Below are 27,313 nucleotides of genomic sequence, written 5' to 3'. Positions count from 1 at the left end.
AGGATTCATAAACAGAAAGTTGACCTGGAAACATTCGGTACTTGAAAAACAGACCTGGTTATAGGATCAGTTAACATCTTACATTTAAGATTATGGGTTATGCATTCTGGTTGATCAAGGACACCCTGATTTGTGGGTCTAGCAAAATTGCCTGCATCTTCAGTGTTTTTGTTGATTTTGAAGTTGATGTATTCATTGAAAGGGAAAAAAAGTGTTGAGTTTTCAAGATGCAACCTTTACAGTGCAAAGCGATAATAATTATAGTGTTCACTCAGCCTGAAGAAAAAAGTTCACCAGTTAAATAGCAATAATCAAGATGAGAACTATATTAGAAGGGTGCTAATTTTATGATCCTCTCTTATTTAAATAATAAAAATTAATCCCCAGGACCTTTGCTGTAACACTACGTGCTATGAAAGGGTATTCAGCTTTAGATGTGGCCTGTGGAAGCCCATTTAAAAGTAATTGGTTGCTTAAGTTGTGAATGACCTAAGATCATCCTTATCAAATAGGATGAATGAATTAGTTAGGCAGTGGCTGGGCTTCTACCAGACCAGTTGTGTTCGACCTAAGAATTGGACTCTGCATGCTAAATTTAAGAAAAGTTGATTCTAGCTGTACCTAAAACAGAACTGGAATTACTAACGTTGGATGCTTGTTCAGCACTGAAGTAAATAATGATCTTAAAGTAGCTATAATCTCACAAGGCAACACGTTGGCTTTAGGTTCAAATCTTAAGTTCCACAATTTACCGTATTTGTGATCTTGGGCTAATTACTTAACTTCTTTAACCCTTGTAAGTAAGAGGAGAAAGTAAATGGATTGGTGTAATGATTAAATGAGATATTTTATGTCAAGATTTTGGCATGCAAGTTAGTATTTGATAACTCAGTAACTCTATAGAAGTAAGATGTTATCGATGTCTATACTCTTTTGAGGCCAGAGGATTTCATAAACTACAGTGACAGTTTCAGAATAGTAATGCTAATAATACAGTTAAAAACAATTGAAAATGACTGCATTTGATTGACCTAGTGGTGAAGAAATTTGGTTTGTGTTGTCATTCCTGCTACCTAACCACCTGTTGGTAATATACCTACTCTAGATAGAGATAATCAATAGATGGTTCTTTAAAAAGTAAACCTCACCCTCCTTTCCATTATGCTCCATTACCAACCCACAAGGAAGAAACACTACAGATGTAGCAGCATATACATTGCAAAATTGTGGAAGATCCTGCTCTTTCTCTAGTTGGTGTGGTAGGTTGTCTATGCCCAGTGCTTGAAGTTTTTCCTGTAGGAAAGATAAACACTGTATTCGTGACTCACAATTGGGCGGGGAAAAAAAAAGGTGGTTTGACAGACCCAACCATTTTTATTTATTTTATTTTTTATCGGCAGAGGCACATTTAATTTACAGTGATTATACTATCTATTATTCAGCACAGTTTTAAGTACTACAAGCTCCCTGGAGAACAGGGGGGAAAAAAGTGCATGTAAAAAGAACCCAACCCTCTCCAAAATCACACAATGCAGAATCTCAGTGACAAAATACAATTCATGGCACAATACTGTATTTTAAAGTACTTTATATTTCTCAATTCTGTATTTCATTCCCATGAGGAACTCAGTTTGTTTATTTTTTTTGAATTTTATTTTTTTTATACAGCAGGTTCTTATTAGTTATCCATCTTATACAGATTATATATGTCAATCCCAATCTCTCAGTTCACCACACCACCACCACCATCCTCCGCTGCTTCCCCCCTTGGTGTCCATACGTTTGTTCTCTACATCTGGGTCTCAATTTCTTCCCTGCAAACCGGTTCATCTGTACCATTTTTCTAGGTTCCACATATATGCGTTAATATACCATATTTGTTTTTCTCTTTCTGACTTACTTCACTCTGTATGACAGTCTCTAGATTCATCCACGTCTCTACAAATGATCCAGTTTTGTTCCTTTTCATGGCTAAGTAATATTCTATTATATATATGTACCACATCTTTTTTCTTCTTTTTTGGTTCCACATCTTTATTCGTCTGTCAGTGGGCATTTAGGTTGCTTCCATGTCCTGGCTATTGTAAATAGTGCTGCAGTGAACATTGGGGTGCGTGTGTCTTTTTGAATTATGGTTTTCTCTGGGTATATGCCCAGTAGTGGGATTGCTGGGTCATATGGTAATTCTATTTTTAGTTTTCTAAGGAACCTCTATACTGTTTTCCATAGTGGCTGTATCAATTTACATTCCCACCAACAGTGCAAGAGACTTCCCTTTTCTCCACACCCTCTCCAGCATTTATTGTTTGTAGATTTTCTGATGATGCCCATTCTAATGGGTGTGAGGTGATACCTCATTGTAATTATGATTTGCATTTCTCTACTAATTAGTGATGTTGAGCAGCTTTTCATGTGCTTCTTGGCCATCTGTATGTCTTCTTTGGAGAAATGTCTGTTTAGGTCTTCTGCCCATTTTTGGATTGGGTTTTTTTTTTTTAATGTTGAGCTGCGTGAGCTGTTTATATATTTTGGAGATTAATCCTCTGTCCGTTGATTCGTTTGCAAATATTTTTTCCCATTCTGAGGGTTGTCTTTTCGTCTTGTTTGTAGTTTCCTTTGCTGTGCAAAAGCTTTTAATTTTCATTAGGTCCCATTTGTTTATTACTCTAGGAGGTGGGTCAAAAAAGATCTTGCTGTGATTTATGTCAAAGAGTGTTCTTCCTATGTTTTCCTCTAAGAGTTTTATAGTGCCCAGTCTTACATTTAGGTCTTTAATCCATCTTGAGTTTATTTTTGTGTACGGTGTTAGGGAGTGTTCCAGTTTCATTCTTTACATGTAGCTGTCCAGTTTTCCCAGCACCACTTATTGAAGAGACTGTCTTTTCTGTGTTGTATATCCTTGCCTCCTTTGTCATAGATTAGTTGACCATAGGTGCATGGGTTTATCTCTGGGCTTTCTGTCCTGTTACATTGATCTATATTTCTGTTTTTGTGCCAGTACCATACTGTCTTAATTACTGTACCTTTGTAGTATAGTCTGAAGTCAGGGAGTCTGATTCCTCCAGCTCCGTTTTTTTCCCTGAAGACTGCTTTGGCTATTCGGGGTCTTTTGTGTCTCCATACAAATTTTAAGTTTTTTTGTTCTAGTTCTGTAAAAAATGCCATTAGTAATTTGCTAGGGATTGCATTGAATCTGTAGATTGCTTTGGGTAGTATAGTAATTTTCACAATATTGATTCTTTCAATCTAAGAACATGGTATATCTCTCCATCTGTTCATACCATCTTTAATTTCTTTCATCAGTGTCTTATAGTTTTCTGCATACAGGTCTTTTGCCTCCCTAGGCAGGTTTATTCCTATGTATTTTATTATTTTTGTTGCAATCGTAATTGGGAGTGTTTCCTTAATTTCTGTCTCAGATTTTTCATCATTAGTGTATAGGAATGCAGTTGATTTCTGTGCATTAATTTTGTATCCTGCTACTTTACCAAATTCATTGATTAGCTCTAGTAGTTTTCTGGTGGCATCTTTAGGATTTTCTATGTATAGTATTGTGTCATCTGCAAACAGTGACAGTTTTACTTCTTCTTTTCTGGTTTGTATTCCTTTTATTTCTTTTTCTTCTCTGATTGCTGTGGTTAGGACTTCCAAAACTATGTTCAATAATAGTGGTGAGAGTGGACATACTTGTCTTGTTGCTGTTCTTAGAGGAAATGCTTTCAGTTTTTCACTATTGAGAATGATGTTTGCTGTGGGTTTGTCATATATGGCCTTTATTATGTTGAGGTAGGTTCCCTCTATGCCCACTTTCTGGAGAGTTTTTATTATAAATCGGTGTGGAATTTTGTCAAGAGATTTTTCTGCATCTATTGAGATGATCATATGGTTTTTATTCCTTAATTTGTTAATGTGGTGTATCACATTGATTGATTTGCGTATATTGAAGAATCCTTGCATCCCTGGGATAAATCCCACTTGATCATGGTGTATGATCCTTTTAATGTGTTGTTCAATTCTGTTTGCTAGTATTTTGTTCATGATTTTTGCATGTATGTTCATCAGTAATATTGGTCTCTAATTTTCTTTTTTTGTAGTATCTTTGTCTGGTTTTGGCATCAGGGTGATGGTGGCCTCATAGAATGAGTTTGGGAGTGTTCCTTCCTCTGCAGTATTTTGGAAGAGTTTGAGGATAGGTGTTAGCTCTTCTCTAAATGTTTGATAGAATTCACCTTTGAAACCATCTGGTCCTGGCCTTTTGTTTGTTGGAAGATTTTTAATCACAGTTTCAATTTCATTACTTGTGATTGTTGTGTTCATATTTTTTATTTCTTCCTGGTTCAGTCTTGGAAGGTTATACCTTGCTAAGGATTTGTCCATTTCTTCCAGGTCGTCCATTTTATTGGCATAGAGCTGCTTGCAGTAGTCTCTTAGGATGCTTTGTATTTCTGAGGTGTCTGTTGTAACTTCTCCTTTTTCATTTCTAATTTTATTGATTTGAGTCCTCTCCCTCTTCTTCTTGATGAGTCTGGCTAATGGTTTATCAATTTTATTTATCTTCTCAAAGAACCACATTTTGGTTTTATTGATCTTTGCTATTGTTTTCTTTGTTTCTATTTCATTTATTTCTGCTCTGATCTTTATGATTTCTTTCCTTCTGTTACCTTTGGGTTTTGATTGTTCTTCTTTCTCTAGTTCCTTTAAGTGTAAGGTTAGATTGTTTATTTGAGATTTTTCTTGTTTCTTGAGGTAGGCTTGTATTGCTATAAAGTTCCCTCTTAGAACTGCTTTTGCTGCATCCCATAGGTTTTGGATCGTCGTGTTTTCATTGTCATTTGTTTCTAGGTATTTTTTGATTTCCTCTTTGATTTCTTCAGTGATCTCTTGGTTATTTAGTAATGTATTGTTTAGTCTCCATGTGCTTGTGTTTTTTACGTTTTTTTCCCTGTAATTGATTTCTAATCTCATAGTCTTGAGGTCAGAAAAGATGCTTGATATGATTTCAATTTTCTTAAATTTACTGAAGCTTGATTTGTGATCAAGATGTGATCTACCCTGGAGAATGTTCCATGCACACTTGAGAAGAAAGTGTAATCTGCTGTTTTTGGATGGAATGTCCTATAAATATCAATTAAGTCCATCTTGTTTAATGTATCATTTAAAGCTTGTGTTTCCTTATTAATTTTCTGTCTGGATGATCTGTCCATTGGTGTAAGTGAGATGTTAAAGTCCCCGACTATTATTGTTACTGTTGATTTCCTCTTTTATAGCTGTTAGCCGTAGCCTTATGTATTGAGGTGCTTCTATATTGTGTGCACATCTATTTATAATTGTTATATCTTCTTGGATTGATCCCTTGATCATTATGTAGTGTCCTTCCTTGCCTCTTGTAGCATTCTTTATTTTAAAGTCTATTTTGTCTGATATGAGTATTGCTACTCCAGCTTTCTTTTGATTTCCATTTGCATGGAATATCTTTTTCCCTCAGTTTATTTCTAGTAGAGGAAAAAAAGCATATCAACAGTTTAGAATTCTGAGACCCAGCCATTTTTAAACCATGGTTAAGAGTCATTCCATTTTAGAAATTGTGTGAATTATTTGCATAGATGTAGTGCCAAGATAAAGATAGACAAATATTTAAGTCTTTATTTACATGGAATACAGTTCTTGTGCATAAAAATATGTTAAAAACCAAAACCATGATCCTTGAATTCAAAAAACATAGTGGGAAGTTTGGAAGAAGAGGGTGAAATATGCCTGGGATAGTTAAGATACAGTAGAGTGAGGAGTTAACATAGCAGCTAAGAGTACAGGTTCTGGGGTCCTACTAGTTAGGCTCATAACTCGATCTACTACTTTCTAATTCAGTGATCTTAGTAAGTCACTTAGTCTCCCAATACTTCCATTTCCTCAGCTTACAAAAAGGCTCTCAATGGTAAGGATGCTATAGATGTGGAACAAGGGAACAAGCATACAACTAATCAGGGCGTTCATAATTATTGACACTATTACTATTATAAAATTAATAAAAGTCCTGCATGACTAACAAATTAAATAAATGTTACATAACTTCTATAGCTTTTTTAAGAGATTAATGTAAATTGGGGTAGTTGAGAATGTCTTCATGAAGCAAATGAAACATGACCTGGAACTAGAAACCCAGATTCATGGAATGAAATGATCCATGAAATGAAATGAACCTAGAGATTATCCACCCTTCACGGGCAGTAGTAGTGAATACTTGTTTAGTGCTCCCTGTGTGCTGCGTACTTTCCTAAGCACTTTTTATATATCTTCATGCATCATCCAATCTTTACAACAACCTTGTGTACTGCAAACTATTAGTTCCTTTTTTTCAGGTGGGAAGATTGAGGCACAGAGTGGTTAAGTGGATTGTTTCTGATCACACAGTGACCAAGTTGCAGATCTGACTCTAGAGTTTACACCCATAACCACTATCCTGTGCTGTTCCAGATAGAGTTTTGTGCCAAAACTAAGGTTGGTGGGGGAAAACAATTTGCTCAAGGTGACTAGTAGTTAGTGCCCAAGAAGTTAGGCACTTAATCCTTCTTAGCGCCTAATTTGCAATACTTCTGTGCATCCGCCACCTCAACTGGCTCTTCGCGATTTGTGTGATTTCCCCAGTCATGATGGGAGGGCCCGTGAGGTGAGATGAAGGCCAGGTGTTAATTTCTCTGAAGAAGGCCTGAGCATTTTCTGTCCTTTGGGGAGAAAGGCAGCAGTATTTGGAGATTAGGTGTGCACTGGATAGTGGGAAGATGAAATTTGATAGGTCACAGTCAACATTTGTGAGTCAGCAAAAGTCCGTCAGGTACATTTGGGATTTATTCCTAAGGACAAACGGGCCAGCCTGGAAATTTCTAAGCATGAAATCAGATGTCATGTTATTGAGGAAGAGAAAGTGGAGAGAAAAAAACAAAGACGCATAATATATTTTTTTTTCTTTTTTTTTTTTTTTTTTCTTCGGTACACGTGCCTCTCACCGCTCTGGCCCCTCCTGCTGCGGAGCACAGGCTCTGGACATGCAGGCCCAGCGGCCATGGCTCACGGGCCCAGCCGCTCCGCGACATGTGGGATCTTCCCGGACTGGGGCACAAACCCGCGTCCCCTGCATCGGCAGGCGGATTCTCAACCACCGCGCCAACAGGGAAGCCCTATATTTTTTGCACATATATTTCAGCATATAAGCACACTGTAGCTAACCATATTTAAAAGGGATACATACTAAGTAATGCACCTGTATCAGAAATGTTATAATTATGTCGGTGGAATCTAATGTGGTAAATTTGAAGAAATGTGCAGTGGCTAAGAATTTATATGCATGCAGTTGTAAAGGGAGAGGGGAATCAAGCTTAATCTGACAATATTTATCCCTATGCACACCCTCAGTTTACAAAGCTTCGATTAACTTCAAAGGAACGAGGTGGAGAATGCAAACCAGGCCTGTTTTGTTTGTGATCGTACACTTGTTTTGTGGGTGGTATCCTTGTGTTTCTCCGAAGTTCATCTTTTCTATTTGCACACACGGAAGGAGAGCCGAGTCCTCTTTCATCTTCATATTTTTCTAGTTTCTTGGAAATGTCAATTACAAAGGAGGGCTGTATAAATCTTCTTTGTGTGGTTTAGGTGCTAATATAAGCTGCCGAACATATCAGCTGGCTACAGTATTTGACACACTTAATACTGACTTTACACCTGCAGTTATAGCAGACGCATTGGTAGAGCTCTGTGTCCTAAAGAATGAGATTATATTTCAGAATACAACATACAAAAGAAATATAAAAAAGTCCATTTTACTCATGAGTTTCCTACATTGTGTTACATCAGTAAAACATTAAGCGGCTTCAGAAAACGCTGTTTGTTTTCATTGTCTGTCATCCTCTGATCACTAAGTTGTAGAAAAATGATTATTCCTGTATAATTTGTGATCTACAGTAGGCATTATAATATCCGTTTATTCACAGGGGCTTGCTGTTAACATCTAAGCATCTCAAGAGGCAAATTTTAAATAGGTGCTTTAGGTTGACACAGCAGTAAATCTAGTTTTGACAGTTTTAAAAGAAAGCAGTTAAACATGCGAATACATTGATTGTTTGGATATACCAACTCATTTGAGCATGGAGATCCATTTATATATACCTTACATCTTTAATTTTTTAAATCCACAAGGAGTATTAGTAACTAATATTTATTTAAGTGAAATTTATGTGAAAATACAATCCAATGCAGAATTTATTTCCCAGTTAGTGCATCTATATATTATGAATAACATAAAGACTTGCATTGTGCAAAGATTAGTATGATTTGATATGTATCTTGATGTTACCACAAAACGCTTTGTCCAAAGTAGAAGTAAAAAGATTTGTAATATACAAATATTATTGCCTCCGTGCTGTGATTTTCTATTTCCAATAACACCTGTACAATACTGCTACCTAGTTATGCTCTACCTTTTATGTTTAATGTGGTAATCTAATTTCCCCTTATTTGCAATTAGCAAGTCAAAGTATAAAATGTACATTGGAAAGTTGCCATGACACTATTGCTCTGGAGCCAAATTTAGTAACTGGTGAAAAGTCTTAGTTCCTATCAGACAGGGCTGGTTCCTGAAGGACCAAACAGAATGATCTTATTACATGGCGTTTTCCCCTGTAATGTAACCTCAAGGATGCACTTGTGGGATCATGCAATAGGAAGGCTCTAGAGTAGGGGAAAAAAGGAACAGACTTCCTTTGAACTAGCAGCCGTGAAGTTACATCAACAACTCTATGAAGTGTAATAAAAATTTGCGGATAATTTTCTGTACATTTAAGAAGCCCTTCTGGAATACTGTGAATAGGGTGAAAATTAAGGAAATTTCTAAGGTTATCAGTGTGTGTAATTAATGAATAGTTGTATAATACTTGATTTCGTATTTTCAGCTATTCTCATGATTATATATCCCTAGATCATAGCAAGTAAGTCACCTATAATTGTAAGTTTATATAAATATGTCTTGAGATAAATTGGGCTGCAGGGTATAAAAATCATATTTAAAAAGTATATCCATGGTTAAAGTCTTTCTCAATAACTGTTCATTGTAAAGATTGTGAAAGTGGACAAGAGTAGTCTCTTAAACTCTTTATGTAGTACCATAAACTGACTTGGTGCATTTGTGATTCATAACTCTCAACTATTATGCCAATTAAAAATTAGAGATGTCTTCCTGTAGAAAAAAATTAATTTGATCTATAATACATTTTTTTAAAAAAACTTATATTCAGAGGAAGCGATCTATTTTTTTAATGAATTTATTTATTTATTTATTTTTGGCTGCATTCGGTGTTCGTTGCTGTGTGCAGGCTTTCTCTAGTTGCAGCGAGGAGCAGACTTCTCATTGCGGTGGCTTTTCTTGTTGCGGAGCATGGGCTCTAGGCGCGCGGGCTTCAGTAGTTGTGGCACGTGGGCTCAGTAGTTGTGGCTTCCGGGCTCTAGAGCACAGGCTGAGTAGTTGTGGCACACGGGCTTAGTTGCTCCGTGGCATGTGGGATATTCCCAGACCGGGGCTCAAGCCCAGGTCCCCTGCACTGGCAGGCGGATTCTTAACCACTGCGCCACCAGGGAAGCCCTGGAAGCAATCTTTTAAAAATAAGTATGTTAAGAAATCACAGAAACCACTTAAAAAATGCTAGTGTAATTCTGAAACTCTTCATCCCAATAACAGTTTTCTTGGGATTATATCCTTTAGCTGTGGAAATGCGATCTGTGTATACACTGATTGTTTACATTTGCTTTCTGAAACATTTGCAAAGTAAAATCAGCTCCTTATATACTGTATCTTATGTGGTATCTCTTGACTGTTTATTTCATGGCCATGTTTAAGCCTATCCAAAGCTCCCTTCATCCTTTGGCTTGTTTACTTATTTTATTTATGAAGGCTGGGCCTGTGTCAGTAGAGACTTTTTAGAGTTATTCTGATATCATTTGTGCTATAGATTCTTTAAGTTAATATTTACTGTTAAGAAATGACAAAAGGGCTTGATTGGCATCTGGAGGTGCTGATGGCATTGTCACAGTTTAGGAAGCAAACGCTCTACTTAGCTATGAGTCTCATTTTTTAAGAAAATCTTATGGATTTTCATAAGGAAGTTTGGTCAGCAGTATTATCTGCTGTATGAAAAACAACATGCACTTTTCTAAATGTTTCTACGTAATAATGAAACATTTTTTTCTTCATAAAGGCTCTTTTGGGGTTAAAAATGTGGCTCCCAAATCATAGTATTTACTTTTATATTTCATGAATCTCCCTTTTCTTGGAGAGAGTTCTTAATCTGGTACAGTTAAGTAACCATTTTTCAAGATGGGCAAAATAGTTTGGATAAAAGCTTTTCTGTAAGAATGGTAATTTCTCATGGAAAATGCTCTAGTGTACCTTGAATTCAATATTACAGGGCATATTTAAAGAAAATCCCCAAATTTATTTTGGGGGAGAAATTCTAAAAATTTTGTACCAAATTAGTAGTTGGTTTAAGTAAGATGTGTTTGTGGGATTTATCCTCATTAGTAGTAACATCTGTAACAATTGAGGCCAAGTGACAGATAATTTCTTTTTTAAGAAGGTGTTTATTGTCAGGAAAATTACAAAGTTTCCTTTGTAATTACTCTTTGTTTTTTTGGCAGCCTGTAAAGTTTTATTGGCATTTACTGAAAGGTACTTTTTTTGGCTCTAGGCAGCTGCCTTTCTTTGTGGGGTAAACTTTTCTAGCTCTGGTATTCACAACATATTTTCAACTTTGTCTCCCGATGGTGTCTTTTTGAACAAGGAGCCAAGTGGCTAATAATGTCTGAATTGTTCTCAATCATGTCTTCAGGAGAGTGACATCAGAATACTGCAGGTGTACTTCAGCCATTTGAGTGTTGTATCCTACTTATCCCGTGTATCATTTTGTAACTAAAGTGGTCAATTTAAGACGATGCAAATTACAGGCTCTTTCACATACAGCCTGGAGGAAAAGTATGTTGAAATTATGAATCGAAAGTGAGGATTCACTAATTTGAAAGAAAATAGAATCTTTCAAGCAGTACCGGGTCACCAAATCAGAATTGAAAGATTCTTTTCAAGAGGTGAATATTAAAAGAAGTAAAGCCCAAACATTGAAGAAATGGTGCTATAATAGAATTTTGTTAGACTTGGGAGTGTGACATATACGTTTGGAATTTCAGTTGTCTTGGTGGTGGTATTCCCTCTGTCGCCCATGTACCATTTCTCTTACCTCTGGGCTCATTTAAAGACTTTTCTAGTTCAAGCCATTACATGTGAGATGAATTCTAAATTTAGAATTATACTGCTCTAGTTCTGAAGACCACCAAATTCGTTTAAGCAAATCTTTGCATCACTAATTACTTATTTCATTGCTTTGAAAATAATACTGGAGAAAGTGGTTATACTTTATTTCATAAAAACTTATTTATTTGACTACTTGTTCTTAGTGAGTAAGACTTACAAATCATAGAAAACTGCTGGTCTTTTTACTAATTATTATTCCAAAGTGATGATAGGCATGTTAGTAATTGGCAGTCTTCTTTGGCAATGAAATATCATCTTAATTTTGTTTTTTATGTTACTATGGTCTATAGAGTAATTAATGTAAAATTTTAGGTTGGAGCTTCTGTATTTGTGATTTAATAAAAAAGGAAAATTAAAGATTACATTAATTGTTTGCTACTTCTAAGTAAAAATATCCTTAGATGCTAGTATCTGCCTTCGTTCTCTTCTACTGTCATCTACTTTCTTTTTTTAATCAATAGATTTCAAAGAATATATTTACCACCTTTTATCTGAACCACTTGTTAGGGATCTATACAGATAGTTTGCAGAGGGTGGTACTCTGGGGTTTGTTCTGGAGAGCTGGACGAGGCAGAGGGGTGCAGGATAGAAGAAGCCCACCTTTTACATGTCCTTCCTATGGGAAGGAGCTGTCTTCATGGTCACACAGTATCGAGGACAGAGCACTCTTGGTGTCTGGGTATTCAGCAGGGCCCATCTGTCATGGCCTTCTTCAGAACTTCTTCATGCTAGACTGAGAAACACCAGGTAGTGTTGGCATCTTCCAAGTCAGCTAGGAATAATAAGATACTGGTCAGCCTTTTCCAAGACAGTGTTGTCCATTATTTGAAAGAAATTACAGAATTACAAGGTAGAGAAGTAATATTAATTTTTGTAACCGTATAGGTCTTAACGAGTATCCATATCAAAGCACAATGGAACAATTTCTGCAGAAGAGGTATCTTGTGTATTTATAAAGGTCGTAAGTAGGTAATTGATGAAGTAGGGCAGTTTTTGAGGGGTGTGGGTTTGGGTGGGCATCTTGATTCAGAACTTCATTTCAGTTTATTAGATCTGTTTCTCAAATAGCTGCAGCTTGTTCAGGTTTGACTCCTGCCAGCTGGATATGAAGTGCTCTCTGTTTGGGCTCGCTGTACAGAATCTCTTTCCAAAAAAATAGTGTCGTGCTGCTTTCCATCTACTGGACCAGTAGGGGAAGGAAGATCTGATTTGAAGCCAGTACAGAATGCAAAACTGCTTCGATTTGGATTGTTTTTACATTAGGTCTTCTTTTCCCTGTTCTTACCCTTTTCCAGATGGAAGAACCAGTTTCCCACCAGGGCACTTTCTCCTGGCAGTTAAATTGTGAAGGTGAGGATCATTTAGCACCACTACTGCTGAAGTACTGTTATAGTAGGATTAGGCTTTAAAATTCAGAGGAATGAATCAACACTGTCCGAGGTCTCTCTATTTTTAAATTAATGGTGCTTGTGATGCTTTTAAACTAGGAATATAACTTTTTGTCTTTTGCTTCTGCTTTTTATTTTATCAACATAATAACATTACTTTTCATCATCAGCTGGAAAGAAGGTGGTCCATGAAATGCCTTTTAAAGCATCAAGTGTTTTAAAATGTTAACCATATGTACACCTTTCTAACGTGCATTATGCACCCTCCTTTCTTGAATATAGTAGATTACACCCAATTTTGCCTTTTCTTGGTGATTAAGTCTCATTATGAATTTCAGTGACCACCATTTGCTAAAATCCAGTAATGCCCTCGGGGATTATTGAGGTGCTTAGAGCTGTGTGGCCTCAGAACGTTATGCCCTCTGAATTCTTGCATCAGATTTTTACATTTTTCTTTGACATCAGCAGCAAGCACGTACTTAACCCAGAGTTACATTTTAGAACTACAAGATTGCTTAGTCTGATGCTTTCGTTTTGGAGATGAGGAACAGAAGCCCAGAGAGGTTGCACACTGTGCCTGGGGTCACACAGCTAGTTAGCGGTGGTAGGAATTAGGTACAGAGTACTTGACTCCTTATCCAATGCTCATTCTGCCAGGCCACACTTTGCTTTTTCCTCTCGTCAAGGTACCTTCCTTATAGATTCTTCTCCATGTGTACATTTTTTGTTCTTAGTAAGTAGTTGACTTGACGTAACTACTGTGAAGTAGTATGTGTAGTATGTGTGAAGTTTCCCTATGAAATTGGAAACAAGATGAAATAGAAAACGTAGTATGGTAACACTCTGATGGTTGAAGTCCCGTTCCTATCATTGGTCACTTTACTTTCTTGAGTTTCAGTTTATCTTCTGTGAAAGGAAGTGCTTGGAGTAATAATGGTAATAACTAACGTTTCCTGAGTTCTTACCACGTGCCAGGTACTCTTCAGAGTTCTCCTGTGCATTACCTCATTTAATTCTCACACAAACCCCATGAGGAAGGTCTATGATAAGCCCCATATTACACAGGGAGAAACTGAATCCTGTAGCAGCTACCTAGTTGACCAGAAGTCCTTAAGCTAGTAAGTAGCAAAGCCAAATTTCATCTCCACGCTCTTAGCCACTGCTGTCATGTTTCTGAGTGATCTACGTGTTCTCTTTTAGCTGTCATGTGTAAATATTCTGGGTTTGAATCATAGCAATGCCAATAGCTAATATTATTGAGCACTTACGTACTTTACACGTAGCATCCCATTTAATCTTAACAGCGACTCCACAGGGCAGGTGCTATTATCATGCCGACTTTATAAAAGAGGAAAGTGAAGTACACAGAGGCTTGCCCAGTCTTACAACTGGTAAGTAACAGTGGCACAATTTGAAACCAGGCAGATTTAAGTACTTGTTACCTTTACTGCTCTGCCCTATTGCCTGAGAACGAGTACTTGAGTACCTAAGCCAGAGCGTGTTATGAGTTTTGTAATAGTTATTTTTGCTGATTAGAGGTAATGTGTGTGTGTGTGTGTGTGTGTGTGGGCACATGCACATCCACATGTGGAAACACACTGACTAATGATTTCTTAGCTATGTGTTTGATGAGGTGTAGAAAACTCTCATGCTAAGCATAGAAATGAGGGAAGTGAATTTAGTGCCAGAGAGAATGGGGTGTGGAGTGGTAGCGATGGTGGGAACTGTGACAAATAGGAAAACACGGGTTGTGGCCAAAGGGGAAGCTGATACAGGGCTCAGTCAACTGCTGTCCTATTTTTCAGGCTGGAAAGTGGATTCAGTGTTGCTGGATATTGTGGTTTTTTTCTAGAGAAGCCAGAATTTTAAACCAGAAAAAGATTTTTAAGCTGATTTTTTAATGATCACAACGGGGGCTTCCCTGGTGGCGCAGTGGTTGAGAGTCCACCTGCCGATGCAGGGAACACGGGTTCGTGCCTCGGGCCGGGAAGATCCCACATGCTGCGGAGCGGCTGGGCCCGTGAGCCATGGCCGCTGAGCCTGCGCGTCCGGAGCCTGTGCTCCACAAAGGGAGAGGCCACAACAGTGACAGGCCGGTGTACCGCAAAAAAAAAAAAAAAAGATCACAACGAATTGAAATTATTTGAAGCCACTATGTGAACCAAACAGAAACATTGGCAACCTCTGGTTTAGACCATCAGGACTGGTAGATAAGTGACCTTCAGGACCTTCAGACTGGTAGTGACCTTCAGATGAGTCATAGTTGGTTGTATCTCGTCTCGCTATCACCGCTAGCTTTTATGAGGGAGGGTTCCAAATCCAGAATACTTGTCCATTCTATTCTGTCTATTAAGATGGCATAACGGTAGTCTGTGGTGTAGAGAAAGTTGAATTATGAAGTGTACTTTTAAGAAATAACTGTCTTGCGTGAGGCTTTTCTCTGTAGATTGTGAGGATTCCTGGCTTCTGATTTTGGCTCTGTCCTCAGCACTGGTTTCCACGTCTGTAGACACCACACCAGATTCTGGATGGGGCTGTGGGGTGCAGGATGACCTCCGGGACTTTTTCAAGCTCCATCCCCTCTTTTGTTCGGGTATGTACGCCCCTGGCAGGACCATTCAGGAATCCCTGCAATGGAGCATGCAGTCCCTGTTACTGATAGGAGGAGTTTGCGATTAGGAAAAAAAGTTTGATATGCCCTTCTGAGAAAGGTGTGGCTTCTCTGAGATTCAGTTCTGGTTTTCAGACTGCCCAGGAAGTTCCTTGCATGTGCCGAACATTTACTTCTGGGAGCAATGCAGGGGCAGTTTGATGACTGTTTGCCTTCCTCCAGTTAAAGTAGCTCCTCTTGTTTATATTTTTACCCATAGGGCGTCCACTTATGGTTCCTTTAGCACAGAGGTTTCTGAGTACAAACACCGGCTCAATAGCTAAAACTTGATCATATCTAATGTTTTCAATTTAAAAATTCTGAGATTGATAACAAGAGGTGAGAGTCTCCCTTACTTTACCTTTGTGATTACTACGGGGCAGCATTCTATGTGTTGCCAAAATAATATCAAAGGACCAACTAGGTATGGGATCTATCCCCACTGATAATATTCCTTTAAGAAACATTGTATCATCTTTTTGATAACTGCTTTACTCATAGAATATTCTTTCAGAAAAAATATATATCAACTTGCTGTGCAGTGGTCTAAATTTTTGTCTTGGAAATATTATAGGTGAATCTATTTCCAGATGCTGCAAATAATGGAAAATCATGGAAAGTGGAATCAGGGTCTCTGTCCTTAAATGTGTTTCAGTTTGCATTTTGATAGCAGTTTAGAAATGTTATCGCTTTTTTTGTCACAGACATAATTCACATCTTTCTTCGGGCACTGTAAACAAGAGAAATGGTTTAATGGCCCCATAGAGGCACTCTGCTGATAGCTGAGATTAGGCCCTTTAGTAATGGATGTTGGTGTGTGTATGTGTGAGTGGTATGTGTACACAGTGGGGGTGGGGAGGGCTTGGAAGAAGTAAATGTACTGGAAAAGAATCTTTGAGAGGCTCAGATGCAGCAGAAGTGCCTGCCGATTTTCTGTAAGACTTGGAAGATGGATTTACGGAGTGTGTGACACTATTGTCTTTATTTGTACACAAGCCTTCCCCTTTGCTTCTGGAATTTAACCCAGTACTAATTGAGGTCACTGCCACCCATTTATCACCTGAAATTGAAGTGATGTTAACTTAAAGTGAATGCTTTTCATCTAGTGAGTGTATTCCCAACTATATATATTTGTATAAAAGGCTACATGCATTTTTCATGCCATGCTTGTATCTGGTCTTAAATAACCTAATTTATGTATACCATTTACTTTTTCCCCTTTTTACAGAGTTTTTTTTTAATTTGCTCATATAGCCAAGTGAAATTATTTTACAAACACTTTTGTGTCCACAGAATGATTTGTTTTGACTTCCTCAGCTATATTTTGTAGACAAGTGTAAAAAACTCTCTGCGTTATACATAACCATGGTCTAAGTAAATGCCTTGAAATACCTCAAAACACATAAATTTCTAGTGTTTTAGAGCCTGAATATCATGTCATGTTTTTCACCATCTTTTTTGTGTATATCCCTTTAAATTGGCTACACAGCCAGAGTAAACACAGGGTTAGTGAAGCAAGATTAAATATCCATTGTTAACTAATTTAGCTGTTCCCTATCACTAGCAGGGGTCACTGTACCAGATCTTTCTCCTTTCTCATTGCAGACCATAATCTAGACTAGGGATCAGCAGACATTTTTTTCTGTTTTTCTATTTTCAGATAGTAAATGTTTTAGGCTTTGTGGGTCAAAGTGTTTCTGTCACAAATACCCCATTGTTACTCAAAGTAGTCCTAGACTCTACCTAAATGAATGGGTAGAATGGTGTTCCAATAAAACTTTATTTACCAAAACAGGTGGGAAGCTGGATTTGACACATGGGCTGCAATTTGCTAACCCCTGTTCTAGAATACTGTACAGTAGACCATTCTAAAACAGACTTTTTGACCAGACCAGAAATCGCAACATCAAACTCAGGAGACTCTCATGAAGGCTCTAAATTCCCAGCTAATATTGATTCAAAAACTACAGATGTGATTCAAAGACATAGTTTTGTTTACAGAAGTAGTAGTTAAAAATCTGATGTGCTTCTCTCTGCAGGGTAATTGTTTTGTACTCACAGAAATTACTGCTCTATTTCACTCTTAGGATAAGAGTTGGGAGGAAAGCAGAGTGAAAGGTCGGAGCTAAGACAATTTATCACCGTATTTACATTCAGTGTCCACATAGAGAAGGGGACCCATCACTTGTGACATTTTGGTTATCAGAATCAAGGGGAAGCTTTAGATGTTGGATAGCAATGTTTTTCCTTCAGTGGAATATGAGTGGTGTGAATTTTTAAATGCCTTTGGCCACAGCAATAAATTGAAAGAAGGCAGAATGCCTAAAAGCAAGCGTGAATGCTCTAAGTGTCTTCATTTAGATACAAGTGCAAGAATATATTATTAAGGTCATGTATACAGAAGTATGCATAGCATGCACATGAATTGATCAAACTTAAAGAAGACTGGCTAATTTATTTATTAGAACTTTTCTTAAAAAAACAACTAAATAAAGCTCTAATTGGACTTCTGTGAGCTCTTGGTGGTTAGGACTGTGTCTACTGTTCAGCTTCTTCTATAGCTCCACATTCCCTGTCCCTTAGCAACTGGCATCATGTCTGGGCTGTAGAAAATGAATGAATTAATGAAGAAGTAAATGGATAAAGAAACATCTGATATAATGTTGTAGTGGTGCTCATGCATGAAGGAGATCTTAAGTGTGCTTATTCAAAAATATATTTGAATTGTATGCTCAAGGGTTCAAGAGTTGCTGCCCAAAGCCCATGGCTTTAATTCCTAGCCTGTTATAAGTTAGTCCTCGGTCTTTAGTTGGACATGAAGCTTAGCTTCTTCATGCCTTTAAAAATTCTTTTTGCAAAATTGGAATGCTAATGTCCTTATCTTGAATGATGAGAATCGAGAGTTGGTGAAGATTCTTTGAAAACTTTATAATACTATGTAAATTTGAGTCTTTTTTAAAAAAAAAGCATTATAGCTGGTGTTTTCTAGCACTATTCCAAACTCAACCAGAGTTCAGTATGTTAACACCTACAGTGTAGCATATTATCTTTCTTAAATTTATATCATGTTCACTATAGAAATATAAACAGAAACTCAATTCATAAGTTTCATTGTTTATTCTCTGGACTAACATGAACCAGTAAGTCATCACATGGTCTGTTCTCAATTTAGTGGTGCCAAAAAATACTCCAGGGTCATGACTGTTTAGGAAATTATTCTCCTATGAGCAAATTTTTAAATTCATTATCTCCATCTCTAATATTGTAGGTGTTCACATATGACTTATATGTCTACCCTGAGCCAAAGAATTGGTTGTATACCAGCATTGTTGCATTTGTAAAGCCAAGGGGATTTCTGTGCTCCAGGAGAACGATGACAACAAGAGTGGGTCTCTGGTCAAAAATGTGGGCAGAAAAAATGGAATCCAAGATGATGCCTCATAGTTCATAGTTCTAAAATGAAAACAGTCACTAATCTAACAAATACTTTATGATGAATACCATAAACCCAAGTAAACTGTGTGAATTAAGAAGTGGTTAAGTTTATTTTGGAAGTGCATTTTTTAAAGTCCTGGTACTTTGGAGCACTTACATTTAACCATTAGACGAATTCAGTCATTGTAAGTCAGCCTTAAGATGTGGTTTTAAAGGTCACGCCTCCATCAAAGAAAAAATGCAAGAGTCATCTCTTGAGAGTTCTCTTGGCTTCTCCTCCTAAAAATCTGATTGTCCAGAGGAGTTGCAGGTCATAAAAGTTTGCATGGAAACGTGTTTGAGGAAGACAGCAGATTTCATAGATAAATGATCTGAACTGTCTGAAGTCAGGGATAAGGATATAATATAATATCATTGGGAACCATCACTTCTTTGTAAATGAAATGAAGGAGTTAACTCACTTGATTTGATACACTTGAAGAAGGAAAGATTCACTTTAATTAAAACTACAAACAATGCCGATTCCTGTAGCCCTGGTTCCAGAGCCAGCCAGGACAGTACAGTAAGCGAGATGAAATGTACCTAAGCAGCCTCGGCAGCAGGCTGGAGCCATGTTCAGCGAAAGTAATTTAATTAGTGTTGATCATGACTCCAGATGATGGTGATTTGATAAGGAATAATTTAGTACTTAACAGCCTTTTACATGCACCAACTCCTTGTGGGAAGGTAAAGCAAATTGCACAAAATGAATGTGCTGCTTCCACTTGTGACGGTGCCAGTGAGCTGGAAAACTGCCTGTTCACAGACGCTCAGGCTCTCAGCCCTGTGATGAAATACCCAACAGGGTCTCAGCTCAGCCCTCTGTGGTGGGAGTCTCTGTACTACCCTTACTGAAGAATAATAAATAACGGAAGTCATTTTTGTGATCTAAAATCTCGAGGAAGCAGAAAAGTGAAAATGAGGAAAATAAAGTAGCTCTGGTTCTTGTGCAAAAGGTTGACGATCTTAGGCTGGCTTCTTTTTTCCCCTCAACACAGCAATTAAAAAAAAAATCCTAGCATTTGGCTTACGACTAGAAAAAAAAAGTCATGATTCCAAGGGCACACAGTGATTAAGAGGCCCACACACGGAGAGAGTAGGGGAGCCCTAAACTTCTTGGAGAACCTGTGAGAATCCTTGAGTGTTGGCATCTAACGAAAAGGAAGACATTGTTAGTTTTCTTAAAAACGTCTTTACAAGTACTGGACCTGTTTCAGTGCAGCACACACTGGATCCAGGTGTTGCCAAGCATCATAGTGGATTTGAAATTTGCCCGGTTGTGAGAATCACCTAGAAAATTTTATAAGATACAGAATCCTGATCTATATACCAGCTTTAGTGAATCAGTTTCTGGGAACAGGGTATGAGCTTGCTAGGGCTGCCATAACAAGGTACCACAAACTGGGTCCTACCCTAATGACTCCATCTTAACTAATTTTCCAAATAAGGTCACATTCTGAGGTGGGGTTAGGACTTCAGGATAAAATTTGGAGGGGACACAACTGAACCTGTAACATATGGAGTATGGGAATGCCTGTTTGTTTTTTTTCAGAATTTCCCTCGGTAATCTGATGATTGGCCAAATTTGGGGAACCCCTGTTTAGGGATCTACTTGCCTCTGATAGCACTTTGGGAATCCTTATGTGTTCTTTCTTCTAAAGTCACTTTGGGAAACTCATGGGGCCAGTCTGAAAGCACTAGAGCTCCAGATGGTGTATCTACAAGGATGGGTCATGCCTTTTGCTTCTAGGTTGATATTAATGGACATTTTGATAGGAGGCTACTGTCCTGCTAGCAACCATTCCCAACGGTATCCCAGACTTGTCATTCCTCCCGTGAGTCATCTGGAATTATTTATTATGTGAAGTTGAAGCACATTATCAGATGTCTCTGCTGGAAGAGGAGGCCACCAGACATTTTCAAACATCTTAATTTGTATAGCATTGCTTGATGCTTCTCATACTTTTAAATCTTTTTATGGAGATACACATTCATTACAATGCAAAAATCTTAAGTGTATAACTTGATGAATTTTACATAGGTATATACTCATATATACACCGCCAAGAGCAAGATATAAAATATTTACAGCTCTGTAGTAGGTTACTAGTGCCCTTTCTCAGTCATGAACACTCCCATCCACCAACAGAAGGAGATTCTTTCATTATCCATTAGTTTGGTCTGTACTTGAAATTCATATACTGTGTACTCTTTGTATACTCTTTTGTGTTTGTCTTCATTTACTCAATTTACCATCTGTGAGACCATCCACATTTCTGCATGTGTCATCAATGTGTTCCTTGTTAATTCTTGTGGAATATTCCACTGTATGAATAAGCCACAATTTACTCATCCATTTTTCTGCTAATGAACATTGGAATTTTTCTAGTTTTTGGTATTGTGAATAAAGCTGCTATGAACATGTACTTTAGTAAACATATTCAGTCCTTTCTCTTTGATATCTACCTAAGATTATAGTTACTGGATCATAGTGGAGATTTATATGGAGACTTGGTAGATACTTCAAAAAGTTTTCCAAAGTGTTTTTGTCAGCTTATACTCTTAGCAGCATATATAAGCAGTTCTTATTGCTTTAGGTCTTCTTCATATCTTGGTAATGCCAGTATTTTTCAGTTTAGCCATTCTAGTGGGTCTATAGTGAAAACCTCGTGTGATTTTATTTGCAGTTTCCTGATGAGTAAAGATGCTGAATACTTTTTCATATATGCTTGCTTTGTTGCTCATTTGTTTGTCATTTGGGTATCTTCTTTTATGAACTGCCCGTTTGAGTCTTTTGCCCGTTTTAATTGGGTCTCTTGTTTTCTTTTATTAATTTGTAGCAATTCTTATTACGTTGAATATGATTTCTTTGTCAGATCTTTCTATAGCAAGTATTCTCTTGGTGTCTGTAACTTAGTGTCTTGATGAAGAGAAGTTCTTAATTTCAATGAAGCCTAATTCGTAGATTATTTTCTTTTATGGTTAATGCCTTTTGCATCCTGTTTACTAACCTTTTCCTACACTATGGTCCCAAAGACTTTTAAAATATAGTAATGTTGAATATGGCAGTCTCTGGTATGTTTGATATTTTGATAAATATGATAAACTTTGCATCATACGTGGCAATTTATTAGCTTTTAAGTTCTTATCCATTTTCATTCATATAATTTAGATCTCATCTCTCAGGTATAATGATTTGTTACTTAGTTGAATGGCAAAGTGAGTTCCTTTGATGTTGCTACTGCTTTTTCTTAGGAAAATATAAAACCTACTACTTAATCTAAAGTGCTGAACCAGGGTATACACATTTTATTGTATATGTTCAAGTAAGTAATAAACAGTGGAAAACTATTTGTTAAGAAAGCAACAAATGCATGGTTAAGATATTACAAGATTGCATCATACAATATTTGTCATTCTAAGAAGTAGCACACACACACACACACACACACACAGGGAGAGAATTTTCTTATAGAATACTACTTTAAATTTTTTGTGATTTTTTCCCCACATTTAAAAAACATTTCATCTTGCAAATTCAGGTAAAAGTAAAGAAAATAATGTAGTGAACTCCCACCTATCCATCAGTCAGCTTTTAACATTTATCAACATTTTTCTATTTGATTCTTCCCTCATACATTTTTTTTCTAGAGTATTTTAAAGAAAATCCCAGAGCTTATTTTTTATCTGTAAATATTTTATGAAGCTTTAGCTTTAAACCTTTCTTTTTGGTACAACTGCCATTTCATTATCACATCCAACAAAATTAACAATAATTTCTTAAACATCTAATACCTAGTCCACATTGAAATATCTTATTTGTTGGAAAGGTGTCTCTTTCAATTGGTTTGTTCAAGTCAGAATCCAAACAAGTCCTCATGTTACAATTGATTCTTGAGGTTCTTAAGCCTCTTCTATCGTAACGTTTTATAAATTATAACTTTCTGACTTGGTAAAGTTAATGAACATACGTACCCTTTGCATATGAAGAGACATGTAATCTCCCCTTTGTTTCTAACTCTCTACTTTGAGTAGGTATATTAAACACACATTAAATTAGAAAAAAATACTTTGAAATAGACCACTCAGCGAAATAATTGTATTATTATCTATTAAGTTTTCCTTAGACAACTAATTTAGATGAAACTTGTTTACTTCTGTGGCACATTTGTTTTCTACAATGTTTCAGACGTCTCTTGAGTACCACTGAACATTTTTGTCAAAATTATGTGCTTATGTAAACAAATAGCATTTATCTTCCTGGAGCTTGGTAGCTCTTGATATCAATTTCTTATACTAAAATTATATATGACGTTCAAGTTAGTACAAGTTCATAATGATGTAATATCATAATCAAGATTGAATGGCATCATAAGCCACAAAGCTTCTCTTGTAATATCTTCCTTTATAGTATATACACTTAATATTTTGTTTTAATCCCAGGTTTTATAGGACTTGGAGTAACTATCCACAGTGTGTCCTTCTTGTGTTTATCCTTGATAATTCATACCTGTGCAAATTGTATGAAAATAAAATTCATTCTCATGTCTATTTTCCCCTTATCTTTTTATTCATTTTCCATTTATATTAAAACTTCAATTATTCTGAGGATCTCTAATATGCATTTATTCAGTTTCATATAGAAGAATAAAAATATATAATCTTATTTATTTATTGGTTTGAAAGCTATGATTCCACCCCAAATATACATATTTCTTCATATTTTATGATATTGTCTTTATATTATATTGAACAGTAATGACATATGACACTAAGTCATATGAAAAAGGAGGAAACATCATTTCATATAGAATAATTGTTTTATGGTAGATTATATATGAAAAATAACTTTAACATATTTCTCACAATGTATCTTCACACTTGTGGTAAGTAGTTAGGCAAATAGTTTTATGTGTATTTTTATATATGAGCACTGGCCTAAAAAGAGGTCGAGTTTTTTGTCCTTTTGTCCGAAGTATCATTAGTTACCCTGAGAACTGCATGCATCTGGATTTTCTTTCTCATAGTCCAGTTGTTATTCCATTAAACCATTACTATTGGTACATTTGAGATATTTTCCTTTCAATAATACTTAAATTTATGTTCCTGTCTTCAGTTAATTCTTGGATAATCAGCTGTATTTTTTCTGCTTTAGTCATTGGAAACCTTTCTGAAATGTTTTCAAGCTTACTTTCTAAAAACTTCTAGTATTGTCAATATCCGCTAAACCAATTACAAGTAGTCCATCTGACTTTAAGTAATGAGAGAGAGTTTAAGCATGCATTTCGTTATGCAGTAAAAGCAAACAACGAGTATATGGAGATCCTCCAGAATCTTTCCTTGCATGAAATTCATCCAATGTGATTTTTCTTATGTATGAAAGTTAATATGAAATGTTAGTGACATTTTAACCGAGAGGAGTAGAACAGATTAGTGTACTGAATTCCTAACTATTTCATTTTTGTGGGTATTTGTGTTTTGTTTTCTAGTGGCTTTCCATGGCCTCCCACTGAAAATCAAGAAAGAACCCCACAGTCCATGTTCAGAACTTGGCTCTGCCTGCAGTCAAGAACAGCCCTTTAAATTCAGCTATGGAGAAAAGTGCCTGTACAATGTCAGGTAAAGCAATCAGGTGTATAGAGAAGGCCTGGTGGTTCTTATTGAAACACAATTCCAGCATAATATAAAATCTCAAGTCATATTTTATGAGTTACACCTGCAGCATATAACAAGCTAATTAGGTTATGTGTTTAGCAGAATTCGGAAGGACCATTTACTGTCTGATTACATACTTTCAGAATCATTTTAATTAAAGGTCAAGTCAGAGACCTATCTTTTTTTTTTTTTTTGGGGGTCTTTGTTGCTGTGTGGGGGCTTTCTCTAGTTGCGGCAAGGGGGGCTACTCTTAGTTGGGTTTTGCAGGCTTCTCATTGCAGTGGCTTCTCTTGTTGCAGAGCACAGGCTCTAGGCGTGCAGGCTTCAGTAGTTGTGGTGCACGGGCTCAGTAGCTGTGGCTCATGGACTCTAGAGCGCAGGCTCAGTAGTTGTGGCGCACAGGCTTAGTTGCTCCGCGGCATGTGGGATCTTCCCGGACCAGGGCTCGAATACATGTCCCCTGCATTGGCAGGCGGATTCTTAACCGCCGCGCCATCAGGGAAGCCCCCAGAATCATTTTAATGCAGTCATTTTTATCCAGATCATGAGTTACTTTTCTACTGTAGTGATGCACTATGGGATTGAAAAGAGGGACTGGGGACTTCCCTGGCCGTCCAGTGGTGAAGAATCCGTACTTCCACCGCAGGGGGCACTGGTTCAATCCCTGGTCGGAGAACTAAGATCCTACATGCTGTGCGGTGTGCCCAAATAAATAAATAAATAAACAAGTAAAAGAGAAAGGTGCTTCCTGTGTCTATCTTCACTTAAAAAAAAGAGAGAGAGAGACAAAAAAAAAAAGAGAGAGAGAGAGAGAGGTTCTTACTTTGCATGCATGAAAGTTCTCATTAGAAAGAAAGCATTATGCACTTTAGATAGAGTGTGTAGGAAAAAATGAACCATTTGGCAGGTCTAAGCTGTACATTAGTTATCTGACAGGTTTTGCAGATGATCTATAAGATGCATTCATGGACAATTGCAGTAAAGTTAGAATTTTATAAGGCTTAGCAGAGGCTATTATCTATTAAAAAGCCAGTTGTTCCTTCGGATGATAATAAAGGGGGGTGGAGCAGTAGAAGTGCATTGTTCATTTGTTGGAAAATTTGATAACATGTATGTTCATTAAGAACCCTTCATAGTAAATTGCATTCTGCTGCTTTTCATATCGGCCTCTAATTGCGTACAGAAAAAGTTGGCTCTGTATATTGTATGTTATTACTCTCAATTATAGTAGAGACGTACGTAGTTCTTTAAAGGAGTTAGTTTAGAAACTTATAAAAATGATTACAAATATTTGTGGGCTTATAAATTATGTTGATTCCAGTTCATAATACGTTATAATCCAAAGGAGTCTTTTATTTCCTCAGATTTTTTTTACATATATTCTTTTTTCTTTTTCGTGGAATAAGTTTTTTTCCTTTTTTTAAAAATTGAAGTATAGTTGATGTACAATATTATATAAGATAGAGGTGTACAAGATAGTGATTCACAACATTTAAAGGTTATAGTCCATTTATAGTTATTATAAAATATTGGCTATATTCCCTGTGTTGTACAGTATGTCCTTGTAGCTTATTTTATGCCTAGTAGTTTGTACCTCTTAATCTCCTACCCCTGTGTTGCCCCTCTCAACTTCACTCTCCCCACTGGTAACCACTTGTTTGTTTTTTATATCTGTGAGTCTGCTTCCTTTTTGTTATATTCACTAGTTTGTTGTCCAAGATAGTTAAGATTTGAGAAACTTCGATTTGTGCAGTCTCACAGTACCTGACCAGTGCTTGGACATTCTATTACTATTTGTTCTTGCCAACTTGTCTTTTATATCTGTTTTTCTAGGAGGTTCACCAGAGCCTGAAATGATGAGGCAGTTCAGTTGAACTTCAAAGCTTTTATAAAACAGATCTCTTGTAGAAGCCAACTAATAAAACATACTGAGTTCAGATAAAACAATATTGATCAATCTGAGTTTTATTTTTATCATGTTTTTAATTTTTGCATTTTCTCCTTAAGAGTACTGTGTATTCTCAGAGTAATTATTTAACATATGGAGGAATTTTAAATTAATAAACCAAATAGGTATAGAATTGCCATTGCATTTTAGCATTGATCAGAGGTGTGACTATGAAATAACTGCTGCTTTATGGACTTAGAAAGAAGAAAGACATATCTGACTTTCATAAATTAATGGTAGAAGAATTACCTGAATATTTTGAGGTTCTTCTTGGGGACCAGTAATTCCCACAGTGATATATGGATTAAATTTTGTTATTTCCATTTCTATACAAACAGTGTAACTCAATACAGCATTTCATAAGGGAAAAAAGTAATATTCTAGGACAGGAGATGTATCATTTTTTCTTTTTATGTGGGAATGAGACATGTGAACCATTTTATAAAAGAAGTGGGTTCACATTCAGAAATATTGGTAAGTGAAATAGGTAGGACCAAACATAATATGAGTTCCACTGACTTTGCTTTAAAGCAAGGAAGACTTATGCAGCACATACTCCTTCACTTCTATAAAGTATTTTTGCACTTGGATGTTATTCTGTTATATAGATGGTGCAACAGGGTAAATTATTACATAAGTCAGTTTTTTTTTAAGTTTCTTTTTTAAAGAAAAATATATATTAATGAATGCTTTTTATTTTAAAATGAAATACAGTATTTTAATCTAGAACATCTTTTTTTGTTCAGAAATTTAAGTACAATTCGTTTTCAATAAAATATTTTTTAGATTACAAAAATTAGTTAAATCATATTCCTGAGAGCTACGCTAAAGAAAGCAACTTAAATTCATAATGT

At 36.5% G+C, this 27,313-nt stretch overlaps 1 protein-coding gene across 2 annotated transcripts in view; it reads left to right on the top strand.

The window, feature by feature from the left end:
- ETV1 (ETS variant transcription factor 1) overlaps positions 1 to 27,313 on the top strand; it is a 91,758-nt gene that overhangs the window by 25,265 nt on the left and 39,180 nt on the right. For both annotated transcript variants that reach the window (XM_089917669.1, XM_089917670.1), the window contains one exon: positions 24,346 to 24,475. In XM_089917669.1, the coding sequence (XP_089773795.1) occupies positions 24,346 to 24,475 (130 nt within the window). The remainder of the gene's footprint in view (positions 1 to 24,345; positions 24,476 to 27,313) is intronic.

Source organism: Delphinapterus leucas, chromosome 9 (genome assembly GCF_059928025.1).
Source record: "Delphinapterus leucas isolate spDelLeu-1000000601 "Yukka" chromosome 9, BTC_Dleu_Yukka2, whole genome shotgun sequence".
Taxonomy (NCBI): Eukaryota; Metazoa; Chordata; class Mammalia; order Artiodactyla; family Monodontidae; genus Delphinapterus; species Delphinapterus leucas.
This window is presented reverse-complemented; position numbering and strand designations above follow the sequence as displayed.